Source organism: Lepisma saccharinum, chromosome 4, assembly GCF_977018435.1.
Source record: "Lepisma saccharinum chromosome 4, izLepSacc3.1, whole genome shotgun sequence".
In the NCBI taxonomy this organism is placed as follows: Eukaryota; Metazoa; Arthropoda; class Insecta; order Zygentoma; family Lepismatidae; genus Lepisma; species Lepisma saccharinum.
This window is the reverse complement of record NC_139232.1, coordinates 639,853-665,425: the sequence shown is the minus strand read 5'-3', so window position 1 is coordinate 665,425 and position 25,573 is coordinate 639,853. Positions and strand designations below refer to the sequence as shown.

Below are 25,573 nucleotides of genomic sequence, written 5' to 3'. Positions count from 1 at the left end.
TTTTCTACTTTTTGGGCTAATCACAATGATAAGGATGAATGATGAACTGATGACATGAATGACAGGACAAACACATTATTAAGGCCCTGGGACTTTATGTTGTAACATATTTTTTTTATTTGGCATTGGATCGAATACTGGGGTGAGATGTTTACGTATCTGATGAAAATCAGCCGAAATAGATGAACTTCATAAGGCATATTTTGACATATTTTTCCAATTACTCGTTTTTAAAACATATTTCTTCAATTTTCTCATAATAAGACATATTTCTGTATAATTTCGTAATTGTCTTGCATATAATCTGTTATTTTATAATTTATTCCTAATACTGTTAGTGCAACGGATAGTTTATATTATCGATGGCAGGATAAGGAAATTATGGACTAATACAGAGCAATAATACCCCCCTTTTTTCCCTGCCGACAATTGATAAAAATATTGTGTTAGAGCATTTTGAGAATGTAAGTTTCCATTTTTTTGTGTTCCATCTTAGAAACAGATTTTGTGCTGCCTAGAATTTCATTTCTACATTTTACAGTTTCAATAAATGTTATACTATGGTAAAAATATATTTCTATCTGACAACATATGAGTTCTAATTTACTATTCCAATGTCTTTTCATTTCTAGGTTATATAATAAAAAGAGGTATGGGTAAGAACAAAATTAAAATTCACACAAGAGTGAAATAAATTATGAAAGATTTCATGTTGAGACCAGAAATTCAATGGCATGGTAAGGAAACTTCAAAGTTTTGTCCTATCTCTATGGCATCCATATATTCCTTTTTGTGTGGGCACAGAACTACATTTCCTTTTCTTTTCCTATTTTACAGTGGATCAGGAAAGACTACTCTTTTGGCTACAATTAGCAAAAGAATAAAAGGTTAGTTCTCAACCATGCTTGTTTATTTCCCTCTAATTCACTCTACGAACTTTCCTATAACTACATAACTATAAAATATTTTTAGTAAATACAATTCCTAGCAGGAGGGGGGGGGAGGGAGAGAATGCTTGTAGATCACCATGGAAACAATGCTTATGCAAATTATCCTACGAATGTTTTATGAAAATGTTCCTAACTGGGAGATTAACTCCCCCCCCCCATTCTCCCCACTTTGAGCATTACATTCATTCATAATTTAAATTTATTAATGTTGTAATGTTTCAAGTGCATATTATATAGTTTGTTTTTAATGTCCCTTGTGTGTTGCAGTTTCCAACAAGATACTGTTTTCTTTCATTACAATGCTAAATGTTAGTTTGATGTAAAGTTAAATATACATAATCCAAGCCGAATTCCTTTGATTTGGTCCTTCCGTATGAAGAACAGACAAGCTGCAATAAAAATTCATGTGTTGAGACTATTTTGAATATTAGGTATGAACATGCACAATTAAATTACAAAACACAATAAACATAACCAAAATGTAAAGGTCATTTTCATAAGAGTGGAGAGGCTTGTGGAATGCTGATAGACCTTTGTCTGAAATTTTAAGAAGCTATTGAGTGAAATGATCAGAGGGAGGCCAATCTACAGAATGCAGAGAGAGAGAGAGAGAGAGAGAGAGAGAGAGAGAGAGAGAGAGAGAGTGAGTGAGTGAGTGTGTAAAGGTTGTATTTTATTTCTATACTCTCATTCACATTGTTTGGAGAAATATAGAGTTAGCTTCATAGTATAGGTATTATTAATGAAGTGAGATACTTCAACAATGGCTCTTCATAAAACTGTTACCTGCAATGAGTACAAAATTTAATATAAAAATTTCATTACAGGTAATGGACAAAGTGGAGCAATTCTCTTAAATGGAAAGGAAATAGAGAAAGAATTCTTAGTTCAAATTTCTGGGTTTGTACCTCAGAAAGATCTTGTAATAGATACTTTAACAACCCAGGAACACCTCCAGTTTATGGTAAGGGAAATATCTGAAACAAACTTTGAAGTGTTTTGTGTACAGTAGAAGGCCAACATTCACTGTAATTAATAACTGATGATCTGAATGCATCCATGAAACAATTCTGCATTTTAGAAAATAATTATACTGATTAAAATTTATCTGTATGGAGATAAAGAAAAACTATTGAGAGATAAAACAAAAATTTGTATCCATTGGGATTATTAGTACTTACTGTATTTATTTATTGAAACTTCCAGTACAGCAGAAGCCATTTGAACAATAAAATAACAGTAGACTTGTGTTAAAGAACAATACAAGAAATAGAAACTAGGGATAAGCCGATACCGATGCCAATGCATTAAAGATGCCAGCCAATACTTTTCTGTCATATTGGTATTTCATGGGGTAGGCAAAATGCCACGCGACACTTTCACGGAATCTAATTATCCTCGAAATTATGCAAAATTCAAACTTAATTTTCATTTTGCACTCGTTTTGCATGAAAAATTGTATTTTCTGATTACATAACATATATTTCAATGATCTGATGTAATTCTTCAATATTCTAAAGCAAATTTCTTGGTAAATTGATGCACGTAATTGGAGAAGAATATTTACACATCAATACTGATCAATATTTTGAAAGAAAATTAATTATTGAAATGTTCAAGTATCTGTATCGGTTCAAAGAGGTATTGGCTCAGCACTAGAAAAATAGCATTACTTAGGTACATTTTTTTCTAAGTTGGTGATAAAAGACAAATATGAGCTGGAGATATCTACTTGGCTTGCGATGTTGTTGAACTGATTTGGTAGCCTATGGAATAAGGAACATTGAACAAGTGAGAGCCTGGGAGTTGCAGTGTGGAAAGTTTCCTTGCTCTGTGATTTATGTCCAGGCAGTCTGAGGGAAAGTTCGTGAAGTGGGATGATGCGTCTGAAGTTTTCATTTATGACATTATTAAGAAATTTCATATCTGCAATGTATCTACGTGATTCTGGGGTATCTGTAGAAACAACCACCCTAAAAGCCTTCAACTTGTCACTTTCTGCTCAAGCTCTAAGATGGAAGCAATGTGCTCGTGTCACAAGTTTTAATTAAGGTACTGCATTAGTAGATGCAATAGAGAACACCCAGTAGTGGTGGAAGGTGTAAAAATTTGCCTGGGTTACAAGGCCAAACATAGGGGTTTGAAGTTGAGAAAAAAAAAATGTCATGTGATGACAACAGCAAGGTTTATATTCTAGTGCATTGCAAGATTGTTATTTTGGCTTCAGAAAACGTTTATCAGGCTACAGCCTGGGCAACCCAGATAGTTCCACCAACTACAACAACATCTACAAACAAGCAGAAGACAAAATTCGCAAGAACACTTACTTCTACAGGGTGTCTACCAAAATAACAAATCCAAAATTCTTGACTTTTTCTTGACCTTTCTTTCCTTTTTTCTTGACCCATTTTTCATTTTTCTTAACAAATCGCCCCCTACTTAGGTATAGTTGAAAATTAAGAAAATATATATTTTTATTCAATGAAAAACTCTTACCACGCCGGTTAAGATGAAAACTTAAGTTGTACTTTAACAAGAGATTAACAAGGTGAACAAATATTAACCACCACTCAATACAATTTTAAATTTCCAAATATTCAATTTTATCAAATCCCAGTACAGATATATTACAATTTCAATTCACTATACTGTAAAAACTAGCAAAAATTCTTGACCACAAACAAGCATCATTTCTTGACTTTCTTCACCTACCTGTTGTTTCTTTGGCATTCTAGCACCATGGAACTTCTTAATAGTAGAAATGATATCGTTAGTATACTACGTCCATGAAAAGCCAGTGCATTCCCAAAGCAGCAAGAAAAGTGAGAAAATTTTAAGTTCAAATGTGGAAATATGGAAACAATTTGAAATGTTGAAGTAGTGAAGGGATAATTCGTTCAATAAAGAAATAATGCTTGCACAGATATAATTTCAGGTTGTGTGGTGAGTTCCCAGGGCCATGGTAAGGTGTCCGAGTGGCATGTGGGAGATCCCAGTTTGATTCCCAGGTGGGGACTTTGCAACAAAATTCCTGCTTGATATAATGTACCTCAGGGGCTCACCCAGCCTCTAATCAGTAGGTACTTGGGGCGATTCTGGAGGGTAAAGACAGCCAGAGCATGATGATGATCACATCACCTACACTATGGACAAGATCAAGAATGTATGGGGCCATACCTCCACAACTCTATGTGCCTTCATGCCATGGTGCAATGCACAGGGGGAGACTTTATACTGTGCAGCATTTTGAGTAATACAAAGTAGAAAATGCAAAACATGATCCTGATGCAACCTACAGTTGATCCTGGTCCTCTCTCTACAGATGCAATATTATGTAAAATATTTGTAACTTAAAAATTGAAGATACAGTGAGAATGATTTGTGATTCAAGTATTTTTTTGTATTTATTATAACTTTTATTTTTATTTTTAGGCAGCCATGAAAATAGACCAAGAAGTAAAACCACTGACCAGAAAATCTCACATTATGTCATTACTGGTTGACTTAAATCTAGTCCAATGTAAGGATACTCGATTATCTGATCTGTCTGGTGGAGAGAGAAAGAGATTGTCATTGGCAGTAGAGGTAAAAATTTAATACCTTTTATACATACCACCTATTTAGTATCAATATCATACCATACAAATTAAAATTTTAGCGATTATCTCATTCAAGATGTTTACAATTATTTGGTTAGATAACACATACATATTTTGCAGGTATTTAATTCAAGTTTTAGATTCATTTCTAATACTCAAGGTTCTTTCTCTGAGAGAATGTGCATCCTTAAGATTTTACAACCCCATGAAGTACAGAAAATGTGAACTTCATCAACTTTTTAAAGTATAATTCTGAAAACTTCCAATTTGTGACTATTCATTATTTTTGTTTCAAGTGTGTTGGCATCTAAATTGTGTCTCTTAATTTCAGCAAATATCCTTTCACACACTAACTTTCCTGTGCTTGTTCAATTAACAAAACTTGACTATTTCCCTAATAAACGAGGACATGAAGAAATACCAAATTTAAATAACACTGGCCAATGGCATGTGAGGTCAAAAACAAGACCACTAAAGCAGCAGCAGCAGCATTCAATTTGGAGGTTGCTGGAGCCAACACATTCATGATTACATATTATTTACATAACAAAATTCCAGCACTTTTGCCCTTATCGATTTTTATCTAATTCTTGGAAAATGAAGTTGTTTTCTACTCAATTCTAAAAGCAAAAATATGTGAACTTATTACTTCAAACAAATGGTTATCATATCAGGTCGATAACCACCTCATAAACCAGCACACTAAAAGCTGGACTCACAAGCTCACCATTGACAGTCTCAAGGGTGTTGCTTTGTACATCTCCCTACATTAATTTCTGTAGCTGCAGTAGCTCAGTCGTTAGGGCATCAGGCTACCATGCAAGAGACCCGGGTTTGATCCCCAGCACCAGAGAACCAGGATTTTTTCCATCTGTTCAAGCATGTTTGGCATCCACCCTGCATCGCATAAAGTGGGTACCTGGAGGAAACTCTGGGGATAAAGGCAGCCAGTGGAGTGGTGCTGCTCACATCATGCCCACCTTTGGCTGTGATCAAGAAAGTGTGGGGTCCTAACTCCACACCCCCATATACGCATACATGCATATATGCAAAGCACAGGGGAGCACTTAACTTTCTTCTTTACATTAAATTTCATTTTTTCTTCATTAGCCGAAGAAAGTTCTCCAAAATAGGAAAATGTAATACAAATTCAAATTCGTGCTAAATACAGTGAAACCTCAATTTTTCCACATGAATGTGGAATACATTAAGGACACAAGATTTGTTAATGTTTTATTACTGGAAACTTACAATTATTTAAAGGTTTATTTTAAGTATTTATCTGCCTCCTTTTAGAAGGAAACATTGTTACTATTCCATTTACACCTTTCATTTTATTCTCAGAATGTATAACGGGTATTGAAATTTTCTCTCGAATATGAGGAACTGAGCTGCCTTGGTGGCTGACTTTCCTAAGCATGGGTGTTTCCTTCATCACAATTGGTCTAAAGTGGCACCAAAGGGACATAAACAAAGAAAAATAGAAAATACATGTGACAAATACTGATTAAAGTGCAAATCACACACATTTACTTTTAAATTTTATTCTTTCTACACCCCCACCCCTTTACTAGATGTTACCTTATAGAATATAGAATGCCATTTTCAAAAAGCATTTAGGAAACTAATACTGCAAATGAAAGCATGTCTGTATTCATAAACAAACTCTACATTTCAGCTACTAACTGATCCTCCAATTATGTTCTGTGATGAACCAACTACAGGCTTGGACAGTTACAGTGCAGTATCTGTGGTGGAAAAGCTCCAGCTCTTGGCAACAAGAGGTAAAATTGTTATATGTTCCATTCACCAACCTGCCTCTGGTATATTCAGCTATTTCCAGGAACTGGTACTCCTAGCTGAAGGCCGTCTGGCTTATCATGGAGATACTAAGGAGGCAGCTGATTTCTTCAACAGGTACGTTCATTTGTACTGAATTATCTATTAAATTTATGTTGCAACATTTGTATTAATGTAATTTTATTGTTATTGGATACTTTAGTTCAACTACTAGTAGAAGAATGACTAAAAGCCATCCTCTTATTTATTTAAAACTGTCCGAGAGAAGTTTTGAAACAACTGAATGAAGAGGGCCTCTCCGATGGCGCAGTGGTAGCGTCTTCGCCTTGTCATCAAGGGGTCTCGGGTTCGATACCCGGCGGAGGCACAAGTGGTTCGGATCCCACTTTAAACTGTAGGTCCAGTCCCGATTAGCCTTACTGTGCATAAAGTGGACTTAAAACACCAAATCGATCGAAATCGAACTGAATGAAGAGAGAAACTTGGTTTCCATTTCAGTTTAGGATACAGAACAAAATAGACATCAAAGAAAGAAGAAAAGGAGCAGTATAGCTCACTTACAATAATCTCAACTGAACCACAGAAACCATAAGTATTATTCCAAGGGAAATGTTGATACTTCATATGTACTAAACTAATACAGTGAATCCCAAATTGTATGTCTTCCTGTGCCGGCCCCCGTGGCAGAGTGGTTAGCACATTGTGCTATGATGTAAGGTGTCCCGGGTTTGAATCCCGGACTAGGCATGGATGTTTGCGAGTGTCCATTCATCAATTTCATCATATCATCACTCATCCCCATCTTCGCAAATTAGCCAAAAGTGGCACAAAAAGGGAAGTAAAATAAAGCAAATCAATAACAACAACAATTATGTTTTTCTGCATTACACATTCAATCTTGATGGTCCCAACATAGCAAAATGTTAAAATGTGAAATCGAGGAAAATTTTTTATAAGTTTCTTAAGCTTGGTCCCCTGAAAAACATAAAATCGAGGTTCCACTGTAGTGTGGTTTTCATGATCATGTAGTAAAATCACAGCACAGGTCTGTTGTAGGTTTGATTCTCACCACCGGCAAAAGAAATTTCACCTGAAGACGAGAGAGGAAGTGCTCTCTCGAAACGTGTTGGAATAAGTATATTAAAAGCACTAGACAATGGATAATGTCCAATTGACATTACATGCTAATGTAGTACCATTGTCACTAATATTCAGATAACTATTAAATAACACACACCTCTATTAAAAAGGAATCACTGTCTTAAATTAGCTTCATTTTACCTCAACTGAGGAAGCCATAGGAGGATGAATTAACAACCAGGAAGAAATTGAAGGGGAGGGGGGGGGGGCAATTACATTACTTGCATGCAGTGCAAGCTCTTCGAGCTAATGCAGCCTGCAAAGTGTATTAATGATGTAATGCCTGAAAACACCAACAAGATTTATTCATCTATGGCATCTACGGTGTTTTATGTCTTTGTCCTTCTTTGTGCTGGGTGGATGTCAAGCACTCTAAATACTGCCCTCCAAGTTAATACGAGGGTCACTATTTATATTTTGAGCCTAACAATGAAAAAACAGGAATTTGGCATTCAAAACTGCTTTATTGGTTTCCGAAGTATTCTCCTTTATGGTCAATACACTTTTGCATTCGTTCAAACCATTTGTCAAAGCAGTGAGCAGCGAGCGTCTTTTTGAGTTTTTGTCAAATTGTGTGGGATCCAACGAGAACATACCTTTCTCACAGCTAAATGATCATGTAATATTTTATATATGCTGGTTGAACTATGCCTATGGTTGCCTCAATCTCACAGTATGTCACATGACGATCTTGCAGTATTAGGTTTTGCTCAGCATCAATGTTTTCTTGAACAACAACTGATTTTGGACGACCTTTGCGAATCTCGTCGGTGAGCAAATGGCGGCCACGATTAAATTCGTTATACCAGCGTTTCACAGTGGCAAAGGATGGGGCTTCATTGCCAAATGTGGAAGTAAGTTGATCGATGCACTCTTGTCTTGATAATCCACGTCGAAAATCGTAAAAAATCATCGCACGAAAATGTTCACGAGTTAATTCCATTTTATTGTTGTCGCGCAATCTCCAAGGCAACATAAACAACACAAATCAAGCTATTGACAAAACATTTGAAGTACGTTATGGTCAATAATGCCAGACGATTCCGTGCAAACGTCAAATCGCGCCTAACTTCAATCAGTGTTGCCAAGGCTCAAAATATAAATAGTGACCCTCGTAGCAATGAGAGAATGATGATTACAGGAAATACATGAAAGGACAGTCCAATGACAAGGTCAGTACTAGAATCTTGAACATACATGTTTACATATTTACTAAAACTAATTATTATTATATTTTTGAGTTAATTGGAATTACAAACAGAAAAAGTGATAACATTCAGAACACACCACTTACAAAATATGTAAATTGCCATATTCTAAGAGGTAAAGACTGTCATTATTCAATATTTTCATTAATGCCACTTGGTGGTGCAGTTTGTCTAACTAGGGAAGGAAACCCCCCCACTGCTGGCAACGTCACAGGGTGCATAAGTTGACAATATTACATCATTGCAAAATTGCAATTACTCGCAGGAAGTTCACAAGAATTAGTAAAGTCAACATTAAATACAAAATGATATTTGATCCAGAAACAAATGTCATGGAAGGGTTTTCTGACTTTTAAAAATTCGCATTTAAAAATATTTAGAATATATCATTTATTCTTTTCTTCATTCTAACCCATTCTTTTCCTTTCAGTCTAGGTTTACAGTGTCCATCAGCATACAACGTAGCAGATTTCTACATTCAACAACTATCAGTCATCCCTGGTAAAGAAAAGGAGAGTCAATTTAGAGTGGATAAATTGTGTGATGAGTTTACAGCATCCTTTTATGGGAAACATCTTTATGAACAAGTTACAGCTACATCAACAGAATCTTTTGTCGAGGTATATTCTTTTATTTACATACAGATCTAAATACCATGTGGATAATAACAGAGGATTCACCTACTTCCAATGTCCTTCGTTGGAGAGTAAAATTCACATGTGAAAATGTATCAAGAAATAAATTTCCAGCATCACCTTTATACTTAAATTATGAAGTGATTTATTGCACTTTTTTTTTAGCATTGTTAGTTTGATTTAACAATTCCAATTTCAAGACACTTCAGATGAGAAACTATAATACTAATTTGTAATGTGTGCTCCGAGTAAACTTTTTTTTAAAATCTTCTATTTTTTTTCATTTCAGATAAAGGAAAAGTTTAAGGCACATGCTTCCATGTAAGTATATTGTTTCAAACATAAAAGGTAAAGTGCACCATGCCATGAAGGCACATTTAGGGGATGTGGGGGTAGGGCCCCACACATTATCCATCTTAGCCATTTTGGAGGTGATGTGATCAGCACCGTTCTCTGACCACCTTTAACCCCCCCACCCCCAGGATACCCATTGATTTGAGGCTGAATGAGCCCCAGAGAACTTTATGAGGGGACAAGGCTGGGAAACTTCCGACCTTATACCGCGTTTGGTAGAACCTGTCCCGCTTCCCGCGCTAGGGAGCGCTCAACAGTTTCGGTGCCAATGAGAAACGAGGAAAAAATCGTCTGCTGGGCAGCGAGGAGCGAATGAAAACCAGAAGAGAGGCGCTTACGTAGACGCTGTTGCGACGTTGCGTATTTTAATTGGCTGCCTGGCTTTGACTTTCCCCAGCACCGAGAAAAGACAGGGAGCAACTAGCGGGGGAACCGGGACAGGTTGTAACAAACGCGGTATAGATCACCCATCTTGGGAATCGAACCCGGATCTCCCTTGTGGCAGTCAGATGCTCTACCAACTAGACCAAAACATAGTTCTTTATTTCATAGAAAGCAATAATAAGTACAGCCATGGACACTTCTGGGATGTAACAATCCCATTGACTGGCAATGGGATCATTACAACCCAGAAGTGTCTGTGACTGTACAAGATATAATTTCAATTCATTTAGTTGAAAGTTGATTGAGTTGGTATTTTAAGTCTACTTTATGCACAGTAAGGTTAATTGGGACTGGACCTATAGTTTAAAGTGGGATCCGAACCACTATGTGCCTCCACCCGGTATCGAACCCGGGACCCTTTGATTACGAGGTGACGGCGCTACCACTGTGCCATTGAGGAGGCCATTTAGTTGAAAGTAAAAAATAAAATAATACAAAGCATAGGCACAAATTTCTCTTGATTTCTGTGGAGGCCAAGGCAAATACTCATTTATGCAAAAGGGAAAAAAGAGCCTAGCGTTTAACATGTATTATTATTATTACTATCATTATTATTGAAACTATTATTGTATTCTTAGTTATTTAACATTGTTTTTACACTTATTTATGTTTATTTCCACTAGACAGAAAGTGTTAGCAACCTAAGGTCAGTGTAAAAATATTTCACTCCCATAACATTTTCTGTGAAGGTGTTGAGTATACCTATTACATTAATAAGAGCAATAATGTGCCACAGAGAGATTTTCAAGTGTGCAATTTTCAAATATACAGTGTTGCTGGAAGATGGAAAACTAAAAAGTAAAGTAGAAGGAAAACTATTTACTCTGGACATTTGCAGTTGGTCCATCCCCCACCTCAAAATATCATGCTCTTGTGAGGAGGGAATTATTCAAATTATGCCTAAACAAAACTGACTGTTAACATTTTACCTCCTGTGTAAGCCCTAGCCATTCCATCCAAAATAAACCAAACTTCAAATCTTTATATGATGAATTGTTCTCATTCTAAGTATTTTTAAATTCATTTCCATGCATTTGAAAAGTTCATGCTTTAAAATTCTTAAGGAAGAAAATTAGAACCAGCTTTTGACAACACTCATAGTGTGTTGAAATTTGAGCATGTCATACCTTCATATGTATGTAAAGGAGCAAAACAGACAGAACTGAAAATTATATCTCCTGTTTTGGAGAAATGATGTGTTCAACATCATCACGTGGTACTGGCTACTATAGTGACCAGCAACCCTCAACGTTTTACAGACAACGGTCTCACAAATGACCACCTGCCTGTTAAAGGTTACACGAGGAACAGCTTAAAAAAATAATCATATTGCTTCATTAGATGTGAATGCAAAGCGAAAGTAGGCTTTCTAATGATAATTTCGTTCGACTTCTCTTAAAAATAATATCTTTATTGAGCAGGCATCCTTGTCTGGATGCAGATTATATTGCTAACAAGAAAGCATCATGAAACAAAACTCAAAGTTCTCAAACTATATCATTTCATTCACTTTTCAAAACTATAGATTTGATGTGAATATTTTAAACCCCCTTCCAATACAAAATAAAATATAAGTGAGAGAATTGTTTTAGCAGCATATCTACGAAAGAACGATCAGAATTGTGATTCATAAGGATGCTAAAGGTTTTTATGCTCAATCCATAGCTAAAATTACTATTTGTATTTCTGTTTTTGTAATATATATATAAAAAAAATCAAAGAAGGTAAAAGGAAACACTCACCGAAAATTAGCGAAAATTTTGAATTTTTCTACTGTCCGTTGAGTGTTTCCTTTTACCTTCTTTGATTTTTACTTAGCCCTTTTGGCCCTCCTTGCTTTTATCCATTATATATATATATATATATATATATATATATATATATAATGAGCAGAATTAACTTGAACAAAATAAGGAGTTAAAAGAATGAGTTGTAGTAAAAGTTATGAGGATTCAAAGGAGAAAGAAACACAAACTCATTGCATTCACTATGTTTCAATTGCCATGGTGTAAAATAAATAGTTGCATAAGGAAAACTATCCAATTACAGTCTCAAAACATCCACTATTTTATTTTATTGCACATTCTTTCTGAAATAGAAACACAATGATTGAACTACCATAATTAAAACACAGCAACATGGAGCTGTTTCAATTAAATCAATGTTCTTATGCCCTACTGAAAAGAGGATTAAATTAATATGTATTATACATACAATGCGATCCTTGGAAGTGTAGACTGCCACGTTGGTGTTTGCTCTGTTGTCAAGCGAGGGACTCATGGCCATTTTTAGGCATTGTAGTGTCTAGATGAAGCAAGCACACAACAGTTTCCATAATTATTCTAAAAAGGGATTTACTTACCAGATTTAAAAAAGGGGGTGTTCAAACTAGTTGTCTTCGATGTGCACACATTTTTGATACATCTTTAATAAGACACCTGCTATGTAAGGTTGCGAAGGGGGCTAGAAACCTGATTTTACAGAGGTCTTGAAAGTAAACGTGAGACTGTGAAGTGATAATGGTCCTTGTTTTGTATTGTGGGGTCTGTTTATTAGTCTGGTGACTGTGAAATGATAGTGTATTCAACAGCAAAGTGTGTTAGGGCTCAGCAGATGTGTTCTACTGCATGACATGTATTTATTTATGATTCATATGTGTTACCTCAATCGCCACATGAAGTTCAAGGCGATTTGAAACAAGACTCCTGAGTGTAAAAGTTTCATGAGATTTTTATCTCTGGGATAGATTAAAAAATGTTGTATACAAGTCCAATCCACACACCCTGGAAGAACTGAAACGTAACATCCGCCAAGAAATTACCAACATTAATGCAGCAAGTTATGGGTAACTTCATCAAGAGGTGTCAAAAATGTGTGGACAATGAAGCCCGTTTCAGTACCTTCTATCATAAATTGCACTCTTTAAACTAGTTACAGAAATTTTCACGCTTGATTCACGGGCAGTCTACAATTCCAACATACGGTTGCGAGCACCTCCCTTGCCGATAGAGCAAAACAGCTACATTTCAATGAATCGCTCTGTACAACCATATTTGTGACACGTAATACAAAATATTTTTCATTCCAATATAATGAACTTTGACTTGCAGTCGAAAGGCAGAATGGCATGAGCAACTGAAGTGGCTTATCTGGAGGTCCTTCACAGACTCGAGAAGAAGCCCTAAGGGGCATTTCATACGAGTAGGAGTTTTTATGGTAAATAACTTGATTTAATCCTATCTAAATAATTCGTAGATAAACTGGATTTATTTTCATCCTTCACATGTTTCTTCCAGATATAGATATTTGATCACAATGTGAAGTAGCACTGTACGGTGATTTCAGGTTATTATGGAGGGAAAAAAAGTTTCAAGTTTCTGGTAAATTTCATTAATGTTTCTGGCTTTTAAACACAATATCCTACAGTTTTCTTAAGGTGAGATAAGAAGGGCGACAGAGCCAATGTTAGGATGTCAGAAATATTAATAAAAATAAGTGGGAACTAATTATGTATATTATTTATTCTTAATAATGTTTGCTACGAGTCTGGAATCACATCAAAGTTTTCTAAGGTTTGAAAAAAATTTGTACCCAGTAGCTTGTACAGCTTTCTCCATGACCGAACTCCGCACAAAAATGCATAAAATTTATCTAGTCATCCTTGATTGCATTCAGGTTTGCACAAATTCCTGCTATGAATGGAATATGCTGAAATATTTATGGAAAAATTGTCTCATACTTGCACCTTATCATTACATTATTTTTAAATCCCACGTCCCAACCAGCATAGTTGGAAGAAAAGGAAATGTAAAATGCATTATGACATACAAAAAAAAACCTTTCTAGCAATAGGAGTTATGTAATCTAGGTACAAATAAATCAGTATACCACAAAAAACCACTGAGAAAATATTACTTTCGTCACATTTTTTTAAACATGGAAAATTCCTAATGCTCACCTCCAAAAGTACAATTCTTCAAACTATTATTCAACCCTGTTTATCCCCTATGTAGCACACAGTAAGGAATATAGTTTACGTTTGAAAGGAGAGTGAGAGAATCTCAGATTTATTCTGGGAAGCAAGGTTCCAGTACCATTTGATACAGTATAAATAGCCTGTTATTTGGAGTAAAATTCTGCCATTTTTATTATTACTGTATTTGCCAGTGTATCAGATGCATTTTTTCCTTTAAAAAATAGGTCATTTTTTCCTTTAAAAAATAGGTAATTTTTTTCCTTTAAAAAATAGGTCTTATACGCGGATAGTCAGTATTTTTATTACCTGTATTTCTGGAAACTTTCTTCTGATATAGACGATTTCTTTCTTGCTTTCTTGCGGTGTGATGAAGAAGAATAAAATGCATTCTTTCCTAGTTAAATTATGTATTTTTTTGTTGACAGTAGAACTACATATTACTTCATATTTGAAATACTGTAAATTAATTATAAATTCAGTGACAAAGCTTTTTCCTCAAAAATGTGTATGAAAAATGGGGTGCATCTTATACAAAGGTTTGTCTTATACTCCGGCAAATATAGTATATGGATATAACATATATGTAGAGGTTCTGTGCAGAATATATCTAAATATTGATTTTTGTATTGATGATACATATCAGTTTTAGCAAAAGAGTGTGGTCATTCTAATACTAATGTTAACCAACAACATCTCCTGCTTTACCCTGCAAGACAACTACAACAAAACATAGTGTACAAAGTCCATGAGGTGATATCAGAAAGTTTCCAAACTGTCAATATATCAAATGATACAATAACAAAATTGTAGTGGCGAACATCCACTTAACCCTTAAACAATGGAGCATGTTTGCTGGTGAACCCACAAACAATGGATGTGTTTTCAGCGGGAAATTTAAACGTTCAAATGCTCTTAAATAAAATTGTATCTCTCTGCAACTAAGAATGCTATAGTTACAAATTATACCTTGTTTTGTTCAGTACACATTGAGCTATATAGAAAAGAAACAAATTTTCCATAATTGGTCAGAAGAAGATTTCTTTTACAAAATTTGAAATCCATCGGACCACACGCAGGCAATGTTGGGACATGAAAGTACACATGGGCTTGTTTAACTTGGGGGCTATGAAAATTTTTCTCTTATAAAAGTATATTCCTAAATAACTACTACATTTGCAAAACCATAAAAATTCCTTTTATTAAGTAATGTAAGTATTAATATACAGCTTCAATTCAACACTAAAGTCATTAGTTTTTTATTGGAAAATTAACAGACCAATAGAAATTTGATGCAGATAGTAAAGTTTGGTTTGTCTCCTTTCTCTGGTCGGAGTAAAATTTAGCTAATATTTTTGAGATATTAGTGCATAAAACGTGAGCCACGGTAGCTCAGTCGTTAGGGTGTCAAACTACCATGCAAGAGACCCGACTTCGATCCCCTGAGGGGGAGGATCAGGATTTTTTCCCATCTCTTCAAGTGGTTCCAGTGCCCATCCAGCATCGTATAACGTGGGTACTGGAGGAAACTTTGCATGGTGCAAAGCAGAGGGAAGCACTTTAGTGCATAAAACAGCAAGATCAAATCTTACTTGTCCAGTAGTGTTGTCTGCATACATCTTGAGTCTTCGAAGGCAATAAAGGAGTGTTCACAGCTTGCTGAGTGCCAAATATTCAGTTAATTGGCATTTCACACAAAACAAAGTTTCGGTGCAAACTCATGATGAGTGTGTTGTTACTTGCACACATTTACAACAACACATTTGGTTCTGAAGCAATGGCAGGTTAAAGGTTGGAGAGAGAATCAGCTCCCTCAAGCGTTTGAGGGCACATTGTATTTATGATTTATTTTGTCCTCATAATTTGATAAATAATTTGCACAGTTGGAACGAAATTCAACAAACTTTATGGCATTTTATGACATGTACAAAGATTCAAGGGGATGCTCAAGGGCAACAGATATTTTAAATAATTTGTACTGATGGAATTAAACAAAGCACACATTAAGGCATTTTGCAACATACGTGGCCATCCAGTAGTTAGGGAGAACAGGGACAATTGCCATGGGTGCTGAAAGTTGAGATGGGGGTAAAAGATATGGAAGCTGAAAGATAAAGTTGCCGAAAGTTGGGGAGATGAAAAACTTTAGGTGAAGGACTATCTGGCTCCAAGAGTGGATTAAATGTGTCAAGAAGTGATGACCTAACTCTACAAAAAGACCTTGGGAGTGGCATAGGAAGCCCAGGATCTCATTTTATTTTCTGATATTGGCAAATATTTCACACAGTTGGAATAAAATAAAGTTAACATTGAAGCATTATACAAGACATGTGCAAAACAGTGACAGCCCCATGGAACAAAGAGTAAAACCCCAGTTAACCAGTTTGCCAGCCCTACCATCCGCTCCAGCAAACAGTAAAAGTACATAAAAAATTATTCTTTAAGCCCAAATAGGCAATTTTTTAATGGTATTTAAACTATATTAACAGTGACTGCCTCCAGAAATATTCCCGTTGCCTCTGTCTCTTCTCTCTTCTCCCTCACGCCATCACCGTGGAAAGATCCTAGCTTGCTTGGAGGAGCAGGAAGCCTGTGCAACAAGCAGAACATAGGCAGGATTTTTATTATGGGTGGGGAACCACCGAATAAAAACCAATGTTTTGGAAAACCTTTAGGGGGTAAGTACCGAAACAATGCCTTGCAATGTACCTGTCACTATACATGCATCATTTCTGAACTAATCAGTTATACAATTGCATATGGGCCTAATTTCAATTGTAATTTTAATTGTTCAAAATTATGCACCTTACAGTGGTATGCATTTTGGCTTTCTCAAAAACACATTTCTGTGCACAGTCCTCATAGTTACGTATTAGGCCCATTAAGGCATTCTTCACCTCAGCTTTCATCAATAAAGGGTGGAAAACAAGTCGTGATAGGAAGAGCTACAGAAATCCGTAAACATTTGGTCAAAAACTGTTTGTTGCACTGAACAAGATTTTGTATCATATTAGTTGGTTGCTTCACTGTGATGTTTTGCCAATTGTTGGTTTCTTTCAGATCGAAGTTGTTGTGGTCTACACTGTATGTGTCACCGACATTTGTGCAAGTGTCTCCAATGCGTCAATTAATATTTGTAAATAACTTGGCTAAATTTCGGGTAAGATCCAGAGGCGGTGAGTCCTGGGTGGCGATAGATGCAGGTGATGAAAATAAACTTAGGTGATGAACCAATCTTAAAGTTTGCTTTAAGGCAGATTCAATGAGTGGGGTGGGGGGCGACCACTTACTTCTGAAGGTTTTGCTGGAGTAGAAGGGGCATGATCTCATACTGGTAAAAAAATTGCAAGGTTAGGAAGAAATATAGCAAACATTGTGACATTTTACAACACACATGATGAGGCTTTAGCTACGTGGGCATAACCACATGAAAGATGTGGGAGGGGGCAAAAGATTGGGACAATGAAAAGAGCATTAGACAATGGATAGGGCTTATTGATAGGAGAGCATAGCTCTTTTGGGAGGGATGTCGTAAAGTACAAAACAGTAGTTTCCAGCTCATTGGCACTGTTGTGTAAAAAGGAAAGCCAGTACCTATACCGTTGGTAAAAGTGTGTTTCCAAATACCAGAATTGAGAAAAGAGCAATGTTGTCAAAAGGAACGAGAAAAGAAAAGGCATATAACTTTCAGAACATGCCCCCTCCACCTCCAAAATAGCAAGAATGAAATTAAACTTTACTAATTGCTAATTACATACCTCAATACTATTGCAAAACTCAAAACATGTAGCTCCGACAATTACACCACCCTGCATTTTTTTTAAAAAAAACATCAGATGATTTGAAATCAATAGGTGATTCTGGAAGTATTTTGAATGCTGATCACGGAAATGACATCCATTTTTTCCCATCATGTCAGGATTTTTCACAATTTCACAATCAGAATTCTCATATTCGCCATTACATTGCATCCATTACATAATGCATCAAATTAATTTATGCAAGGGAAATTTAGGTTGTTTCCAAATCAATGTGAATCTGAAAGTATTTTTAGTGTTGATCACGAAAATGACGTCCATTTTTTCCCATCACATCAGGATTTTTCACAATCAAAATTATCATATTCGCCATTCCATTACACCTATTACAGAATGCAAAAAAATAAATTTAAGCAAGTAAAATTTAGGTTGCTTACAAACCAATAGATGATTCTGGAAGTATTTTGCTTGCTGATCATGGACATGATATTCATTTTCCACCATCACGTCGTGATTCACAATTTCACAATCAAAATTATCATATTCGCCATTCCATTACGTATATTACAGAATGCAATAAAATAAATTTAAACAAAGGAAATTTCGGATGTTTACAAACCAATAGGTGATTCTGGAAGTATTTTGAATGTTGATCATACACATGACATATATTTCTTCCCATCACGTCAGGATTTTTCCCTAGATCATGATTTTTCTCCACGTCATTAAGTTCAATCAACACACTACTTTATAACATTGAGTTTTGAACATTTTGTGAAGGAAATTTTTACGAGGGATTTCGAAAATGGAATTTACGTAATCAAAATTTACAATTTTCATATAGTGTGTCATGTGAAGATGGAAGGTGGATTAAATGCTTACTATTCTATGTGCATTTATTTCGAAATTGGAGGATTTGTATTGTAGAAAGCCAATATTTTACCATCATCTAAACAGAGCCACCTATTGAGGAAATCATGGAACTACACATTTTATTGTGAAATTAAGGCAGTTAATATATTGCTATTTTCTGAAAAAACTACACGTGATGGGTAAAAATGGATTTCATTTTTGGAATCAGCATGCTGAAATTATTCAGGAGCAATAGTCATCTGTGAATCATCTAAACCCATGCAGGCCTGTTATCCGATCCAGTATGACCTAAAAGTCACAAACCATGAGAAAAATCTTGCTTCATTATGGAATAAGACTGAGTTTAAGGGTTAAAAGCAGTCCCCTTGGTGGCTGATGCAAGTCTCCATGCTTCTCTAATTTTTATCTACAGCACAGGTGTTTAGTCATTTTATTCAGAGGTAACTTTCATGAGTGAAACCTAATCCATTAGGTGATGAAACAAGGTTATCATCACTGTTGGCACCAACCTTAGTCCACTTTCATACAAACAGACGTCTGCAAGTCCACTCTTTATTCCTATGGGACCCAGTTGACCTTTTCACACACACAAAGTAAAGAAAATAGGCTCCGTGTAGCCTAATGGTTAGCACTCTCACCTTTGACGCGAGCAGTCCCAAGTTTGACTCCCAGTGGGAGGCACCAAAATTTCAGCGTTGACACAGAATCACGAGGACAATTGGGTAACTACTTGAAAAGTAGCAGGCTTCGGTCTTGAAAGCCAGAAAACAGTGGTGATGGGACTTGATGTCCTGACCATGCATCACCCAGTTAAAAAGTCATTCTGGCAGGCCTTGGCCCTTACAAGGATGTTGAGCATAAAGTCTAGTTTTTCTTTTAGAGTAAGGAAAATTCTCTGACAAGGCTATGAACCATGCTTCTTCAGCGTGGTCACCAGGCCCGTAGCTAGAATTGATCTCCAGGGGAAGCTCACAGGTTATAGAGGGGGGGGCTTTGTAAACCAAGTCCAATTTTCAAAAGTTTAACAGTATTAAATGAAGGTAAATTATGTGTGGAGGGGGGTCATTAAGTTATATGAAATTTAGAAATATCATACAAATACTACATTTTTTCTATATCTTTTAAACCATCTATTTTTTTTAAGTGTTGACTGCTACTGAAATCATCCCTTACTGCACACTCATACTACTTTTGATGATACAGATATTCATACACCCCCCCCCCCCCTGGCGGAAGCAAGGAAACTCCCTTTCGTTCTGAATGAAAACATGGGAGCTGTTGACCTTTGACACAGATGCGAAGGGAATTTGCATGATGTCATCAAAGTCACAGATTTCTGTCAAAGTGGGAGGTTGCAACAGGGGAAGCGAAGGTACAGATAAAGAAGCTGCCCTGTGAAAGATCCTTCTAGAGTCTAGAGAAGATAATCTTCTAAATACTTGCCGCTATTTAGGCCTGCTTTAGACGAAAGCATTTTTCTTAACATTTACACCATGACCAATATGCTACCATGTAAAGTGAGAAATGTTATGGTATTTCAGATGCCATGGCATTTCTCAAGGATAGAACCGACTATTTCTGTAGTATTTTTCGTAGCATAATCAATCAGAAGCAATCTTTAGGTCACGACTGCAGTTGTAATGGCATCCGCATGAGATGTAAACAACGTATCACTTCACACTTTTAAAATAAGGTAACTATTCAACCAAGAGGAATATCTCTTCGTATTAAATGGTTTTAGGTAGAGAAGAATGGCGCTTATTAAATAGCGTCCTCGCCTTGTAATCAAGGAGTCCCGGGTTCGATACCCGGTGGAGGCACATAGTGGTTCAGATCCCACTTTAAACTGTAGGACCAGTTCCGATTAGCCTTTGTGCATAAAGTGGACTTAAAACAACAATTCAATCAATCAATCAATACAACGTTTACTGTACACGTATGGAAGAATATTTTAGCTTTTTCAATTGTAAGCACCGTGCACTCATCATAGACGGTGTAACTCGACGTGCCTTTCGTGCTGTATGTATTATACATTGTAATTGCAACAGCTAACATAAATGTTCCATGAACTGCTTTGGTGTACTATCTGTTATAAGATTTTTTGAAGCATTTACGTAGCATTTATGATAGCAAAAATGTTAATGGAAATACTTTCGTCTATAGCCGGCTTTAGACTTCATCTTACAAATGAGATGAAGAAATGTGTTAGCTGTTGTTTGTTCTGTCAATTTATCCTTCACCAAAGTTGTGAGCAAAATAATATCTGCTGTATACATTTTCACTCTTCACAGCAAACAAATTACAGAAAATAGTTTTGCCTAAAGTCAAGGGGGTAGAAGGCAGTTTAAAGAGGGGGGGGCCTCAGCCCCTCTGGCCCCTGCCTGGTGGTCACTCTAGATACAAGACAAAATTCTACGCTTTCCAGAATTGTATGCACATACAATTTTCTCAACTTTTGTTAGATAATGCATAAGCTTTTTAAGTTTGAAAAGAAAATCATGTTGTTGTTGTTTTGTTTTCAAACAGTGAATGGTCTTTGTGTATTTTACTGTTTTCTGCCACTAATAATTTAAGGCAATTATGGCTAGAATTTAAACTTTAGACTATGTCCAAACTTGATTTTATTCTTTAAATTGCAACAAATGATAATTTCTCAATTTTCTTCACTTTCAGATTACATCCATTTATCTCGCGCTGACATTTGCAGAAATCAAACTTAACCAAAGCGGAATTCAAGATATTAGAGGTTTACTCTACTTAATTATCAGTGAAGTCTATTTTTCGTGCACATACTCTGTGCTGTACACTTTTTCTCAGGAAATCCCTACATTCCTCAGGGAAAGTAGTAACGGACTTTATCAGCCAGCTACATACTATGCTTCAAAAATTATAAGTTTGGTACGTACCCTTTTATATATATACACTTTGGAACATTGAAAAGGCTTTGTAGAAATATTTAATTTTTCCCTTTAAGAAAAGTGTTCCTGTGCATAGCACCACGCCATGAAGGCGTATAGGGGGTGTGGGGGTAACGCCCCACACTTTCTTGATCCGGTCGTGAGTGGGGGTGATGTGATCAGCATCACGCCCCTGACCGCCTTTACCCCCCAGGGTTTCCCCCAGGTACCCATGTTATTCGACGCTGGGTAGGCGCCGGGGCCGCTTCCACCGTTAGAAAAGTTCCCGGATTTGAACCGGCCGGGGATCGAACCCGGGACCTTGAGCATGGTAGTCAGACGCGTTACCGACTGAGCCACCGCGGCCACCCCCCCTTTAAGAAAACAACAGCATATTTTGTTACTGCACTTGAGAGAATACAAAGTTGTGACTAATAAGGGAATGTACGGCCTACGTAGTTGAAAAATATATTTATGCACTTGCATGCATGTTTAATTCTGTTTTCAGTTTATTGATATGTATTTGTCACATAATCAAGGTGCTCATGCAAAGCAAGATGATTGGTGCTCTTGCCCTTGGTGTAGGCGAGCTTGGTTCAATCCGTGCAAGCTCAAAAGTTTTGTTGTTTATTCAGTATAGGGAGCTATTTGAAAGAAATAGAATCCAGCCTCAAAAGCCAGAAAATAATGGGATGGGATTTGATGAACTGACGAGCACCCAATGGAAAGATGCTCGAGAGGTCTTGGATGTTGCACCACAGAGTTGGTTGAAATAACGAAGATTGTTAAGTTACAATTGGGGCAAGTAATACGACTTTCAACATGAAAGCGGGCAGGATTTATTCATGGTTATAGTGTGACTTTCCTAGCTAGGTATTTACATAAGCATATTTCTTGATCAGTCATGGGGCTTTTGAAACCGAGATGTCTTGTTACCAGTGTTTCTCAACCTGACATCAATTATACTGGACCTTGAGATCATTAGATCCAGTAGTCAACAAATTTAAAGCTAATTATATATTTGTTAACAAGTTTAGACATAATCGAACTATTAATCTTTATAATTATGCCATAATTTATTTATTAATATTTAATTTCAAGGGTACATATTAATTATCTCACAAAGATCTTTTACGTTTATCAGATGGTTAACTTTCCCGTATTTCATACCAGTATTTCATTTTCTTTCATATTCTGGCTTCTTTCAATGGCCTTTATATTCAGAGTGGAGATCCATTCTTTAATGTATTTTCTATTTTCGTTCTTTAGTGACTTTTCTGCCACTTTGAGCTAATCACAAAGATGAAGATTAGTTGAAATTGATGAAGGGACAGTAAGAAATAACATCCATGCAAAGTCCAAGACTCAAACTTTGGTGACGAGATCAAAAGTTCACCAATTAATGTGTTTGGCCATTGAACTAGCATCCCCTGTTATAGATGGAGGCCTGGATCTAAAGTAACCCCCTCCCACTTAAAATCTGAACCTGCTGTTGATAGAATACAGACATTACAGCATAATGTTACAACTCAAAAATGTATAATCTATCTGCAGTTTGAAAATGTTTTGCTACCTCTACCCTCATGCATTTATACACACACATTTTTTTTTTTAATATCAAGTTTGAATTTTAAATCCACTTTACGCACAGATTGTCTAATTGGGACTAGACCTACAGTTTAAAGTGGGATGCGAACTACTGTGTGCCTCCACCAAGTATCAAATACAGGATCACTTGATTACAAGATCACAATATTTTAATTTGTGAATCACAGAATTACTAATTCTTTAGGCAAAACAAAATTTCATGGACAGATTTGACTGGGAACAAGTTAAAATACATCCAACAGATAAAAAAATCCCTTTAACAGATTCTCTGCCATTAGAATCTATAATATTGTAGTACACCCAACAGCAAAAGAAACAGTAGGTGAATTGTCCACCACCATTTTCACTAGGTCTGTATTACATAATGTGATAATGAATTGATATAATGATGTCCATAGGCAGAGGACAATGCCTGCTTTGAACCAACATGGTTTCATTCCTTAACATATTGTAGATTGGTGTGTATTACTCACTGTTAAAGGAAATCAATACGTTAGATAGTATTAATAAATTTAACTACTTACATGAGTGAGTATGGAGTCTTATTAGGACAACGTTTCTGAGGTCAAACTGCCTCCTTCATCAGGTCGTGAATGTTTCTAGGCACAGAGCATAGTGCCGCGTAAAAGAAGTGTTGAATGAGGATTCAGTTAAGGGTTGAGGTTCAAAACACTTGCAAAAGATCTGCCATATCCCAACTTAAAAACTTCGTAAAAACAACCCAACCTTATATTAAAAGCACTAAAAAAGATCCCATGTGGCTGTTACGAGCCAAGGCTGTTTTTAACTTTAACCCTTAACCGAATCCTCATTCAACACTTCTTTTACGTGTCACTATGCTCTGTGCCTAGAAACATTCACGACCTGATGAAGGAGGCAGTTTGACCTCAGAAACGTTGTCCTAATAAGACTCCATACTCACTCATGTAAGTAGTTAAATTTATTAATACTATCTAACGTATTGATTTCATTCCTTAAAAACAACACAGGATGTAGAATAAAAAAAAATAGCGGTGGACAATTTGCCTACCATTATCTTTGATGTTGACTGTACATATGTATACGTACTTTTGTTTTAAAAAAGGTAAATGTTGGAAACATGTCTTTTAATTTTTTAGGTACCCCAAACAATGATTGAACCATTTTTATTCTACACTGTTATTTTCTTGGCAGTTGGATTTAAACCTGGGCTTGAAGCATTTTTCTTGCTGTTAGTACCTGTACTTTTATTGGCCAGTTCAGCTTCTGCATTTGGTAAATATAAGGTGTCTTTAATGTATTTATTATAAGAAAGAAACAAAAATCATACTAGAACAAAAAGAAAAAGTTTTCCAAGTCCAGGTCTCAGACCTTTGTTAGTCTGCAGAATGCAATCCATGGTGTAGTGTCTGAAAGAGAAGTTGACTTTTGAGCACTTTCAAAAAAAGGTCACCCGCCACAACACCTTCATCTTGTTTCATGAAAGGAACAACACTAGGAAAACTTTTAGCTATCTTTACAAGTAAAGAAAAAAAATATCAAAGGACATTTGGACATACTTTAGACATCAGGCATGTCTGAACATTTCCTTACAAGCAATTTGTTTTTCAATGTCATCAAATATGCAAAAAACCTACATCCCTACTTACAAGAAGTGTTAGCAATCAAATTATTTTACACAGTAGCAAGTATGTTTCATTTTTTTTAAAAAATAAATTCATACATAATGAAACAAATGTAAATTAGAACGATTAGCTAAATAATAATAGCAGAACTGCAGTAATAATTACTGATCATACGAATAAAGGTACTCGTTCCATAGATATTCCTATAAGATTTTGTATTAGAATTATATTTTTAAAAAATAATGTAAGGAAATTTAACTATTTCAAATACGCATGTGCAATATATATACTTTTATTAAATTCATGATTTTATATGAAGCATTACTATCAATTATATATGTTCTGATGTAATATTAAACTTCAGGTTGCATGATGTCTGCTGCATTCGAATCTCCAATATTAGCAACTCTCTTGTCAAGTCCTGTTGATCAAATTTCTCTTCTCATGGCTGGTGTTTTGATAAATATCAGGTACGTGTTGAATCGAATGTCAATTACATTTCACCCAAAGCAAAATATTTCAATTTTACTTTTAGACTAATTTTACTTGCAAATAGGTCTATCTTTATAATAATTTTAATAACATTTTGGCTCAAGGCCCCTTCCCTTAAAATACACCACTCTCAACAATGCTTTGGTAAAAATTTGCTTATGTCCATTAGTGGTTGCAAAGTAATCTATTTATTAGTTCCGATGTAGTTGTTCATTACCAAATTTTGATGTACAGGGTG

At 35.8% G+C, this 25,573-nt stretch overlaps 1 protein-coding gene across 2 annotated transcripts in view; it reads left to right on the top strand.

Annotated features, from left to right (window-relative positions):
• Positions 1 to 25,573, top strand: part of LOC145987074 (protein white-like) — a 60,665-nt gene that overhangs the window by 19,546 nt on the left and 15,546 nt on the right. Inside the window, exons 5-14 of one of the 2 annotated variants that reach the window (XM_083121532.1) lie at positions 838 to 887; positions 1,778 to 1,914; positions 4,383 to 4,535; positions 6,228 to 6,466; positions 9,128 to 9,317; positions 9,622 to 9,653; positions 13,241 to 13,346; positions 21,408 to 21,632; positions 24,358 to 24,493; positions 25,208 to 25,313. In XM_083121532.1, the coding sequence (XP_082977658.1) occupies positions 838 to 887; positions 1,778 to 1,914; positions 4,383 to 4,535; positions 6,228 to 6,466; positions 9,128 to 9,317; positions 9,622 to 9,653; positions 13,241 to 13,346; positions 21,408 to 21,632; positions 24,358 to 24,493; positions 25,208 to 25,313 (1,374 nt within the window). Of the gene's footprint in view, positions 1 to 837; positions 888 to 1,777; positions 1,915 to 4,382; positions 4,536 to 6,227; positions 6,467 to 9,127; positions 9,318 to 9,621; positions 9,654 to 13,240; positions 13,347 to 21,407; positions 21,633 to 24,357; positions 24,494 to 25,207; positions 25,314 to 25,573 lie in introns of those variants that run through there. The other variant, XM_083121534.1, reaches the window with a different exon arrangement.